At 44.3% G+C, this 2,063-nt stretch overlaps 1 protein-coding gene across 1 annotated transcript; it reads right to left on the bottom strand.

The window, feature by feature from the left end:
- Positions 1-297: 297 nt before the first annotated feature.
- Positions 298-1,615, bottom strand: prmt6 (protein arginine methyltransferase 6). The gene has a single exon (XM_063206133.1). It carries the CDS (start codon positions 1,587-1,589, stop codon positions 465-467), a length of 1,125 nt encoding a protein of 374 aa, XP_063062203.1. The 5' UTR covers positions 1,590-1,615; the 3' UTR covers positions 298-464.
- Between the last annotated feature and the right edge of the window lie 448 nt (positions 1,616-2,063).

Here is a 2,063-nt window from a genome sequence, read left to right as displayed (position 1 = left end):
TGCAAATATATGCCTTAACTAGGACCTATAGTGTTTAATGATAACTGTGACTGTATCATCAGGGACTAAATTTGATGTTGTTGAGAGAAAAGTGAACAGTTACAGCAAAAAACTAAAATCTTCCAAAACAAGGTATGAGTAGCCTAATTCCTTATTTCTGCATAGGCAACAGCAAGGCCAAGTACAATGCATCTCCTCTCTGTGTAGATTACTGAGCATGTACATTAATTGATGCAACACTGACCATATTCGAATAAATATGAAATGATGTGTCAATAAATATACAGAACAGTATACACTTAGGGAAAAGAATGTGTTTTATTTACTATTCATTTCCAGCTGCTTCAGATAGTTTCGAAATATTGACTGAGTGCAATCTGTGTAATGACAGGCCTTGGGAACTGGCACACGCGAGATAATCTCTCTCTCTCTTTTTCTCTCTCTGCAAAAGCAAGGCAGAGAGGCTATGGCTGTGATTCTGAGTATCCTTCAGGAATGGAAAACGTTTTCGACTGCATTTTCAGCTGTCCAATTGAATAGTCCACATGGATGCAAATATGCCTGGAACTCTCAGCGGAGGGATACATATTGATCCCCCCTTCTACCTTTGTGTCTTGTTCAACGTCAACAGGCTCGTCTAAATACAGGATGGCTTGCTTCCAGTGGGTCTCCTGCTTGAACGGAGACGTAGAGAGCACCAGTGGCTTGTCTCCGCCGGGGAAGGTGACCGTGAACCACACACACAGGGCGTTCACGGTGGACGAGCCGAAACAGTCGCAGCTGAAGGTGCCTTTCACCGATTTCAGCTGCTCTGCTGTCACTGTGTACAAGTCCAGCTCGGCAAACTTGGATGGGTGCGACAGCACGTCCTCGACCGTCACCGGATTCACCGTGATGTCATTGTTCATTATGCATTTCCTCGCGAAGTCCGTCATGCACGACATGTCGACACCGTATTGACCCTTGACGGTGCTCCAAAAGTTCAAGCGGTCTTCAGACACAAGGTCGTTGATTGGGGATATGTACAGTTCCGCTTTGCAAGGCAGGATGAGGCCGCCCGGTTTGAGCCATTTGTCTCGAGCGAAAAGCACAGAATTTAGCATAGACTCGTGCAGCAGTGCATAGCCCATCCACTCGCTAACAATCACATCCACCTGCTCTGGCAAATCGATCGTCTCCAGAGTGCCTTTAATGATATCGATTCTGTCTTCCATCTTATTCAGTTTTACGATTTTGACAGCTTGATCAGCAATTGAACTTGCTTCAACGGCATACACCTTTCTGGCCCCAGCCTGGGCGCAGAAAATGCTAAGAACACCGGTGCCTGCACCGACATCCAAAACTACTTTACCCTCGATTGCACTGCTGCTTCTCATTATGGCCATCCTGTACGTGTTCGTCCGGACATGGTCTGCAATCATTTCCTCGTGTATCGTTACATCAGAATAGCTGTCGAAGTACAGATGATCCTGGGCATTTTTATCTAACTTTCTTTTCTTGGTACACAGAGACATTATTCCTTCTTTCTGCTCCACAGCGATCACGTTGGAAAATACCATGCACTTCCGGATATCTAGGAAGAGGTGCATTGTGGTCTCTGTAGTATCCGTTGCAAGCACAGCCCCTGGTTGAAGGGGGTTGGTAAGGCAGCTGGAAACTACACAGAAATAGTCGCAAATGAATTGCGTACTACCATAGGCCTACGTAAAAGCAGGTTAGGAATGCCAATATAATTCTCCAAAATTCCTGAGATAACGCCTGAGATAAGAGGCTATCCTATGCATAAAATAGGCCTACACCAATTATGGAAAATTAAATGGTAACTTCCCTATCGCTATCTGCCATTACATTGTTATTGCAGCGTTCATACCATGTAGACTGTGTAGGCCTACATGTAGGCTATAAAACTAAATATGCTTGAAAAGGCCAGCAAAGTGTGTAGGCCTATGGCCACTGAATCAGGTTATTCAAATAATGTTACCAGTATTTTACACGGTATAATCATGTTTACATGGTTTATTGCTGTGAATTGTAGTGCTTGTTTTTGTTGGACTTTTTAGATC

Source organism: Engraulis encrasicolus, chromosome 9 (assembly GCF_034702125.1).
Source record: "Engraulis encrasicolus isolate BLACKSEA-1 chromosome 9, IST_EnEncr_1.0, whole genome shotgun sequence".
Taxonomy (NCBI): Eukaryota; Metazoa; Chordata; class Actinopteri; order Clupeiformes; family Engraulidae; genus Engraulis; species Engraulis encrasicolus.
This window is presented reverse-complemented; position numbering and strand designations above follow the sequence as displayed.

Bases quoted from the DNA above. Each gene is read 5' to 3' on its own strand.
- prmt6 (XM_063206133.1), bottom strand. From the start codon at position 1,589: ATGCACCTCTTCCTAGATATCCGGAAGTGCATGGTATTTTCCAACGTG.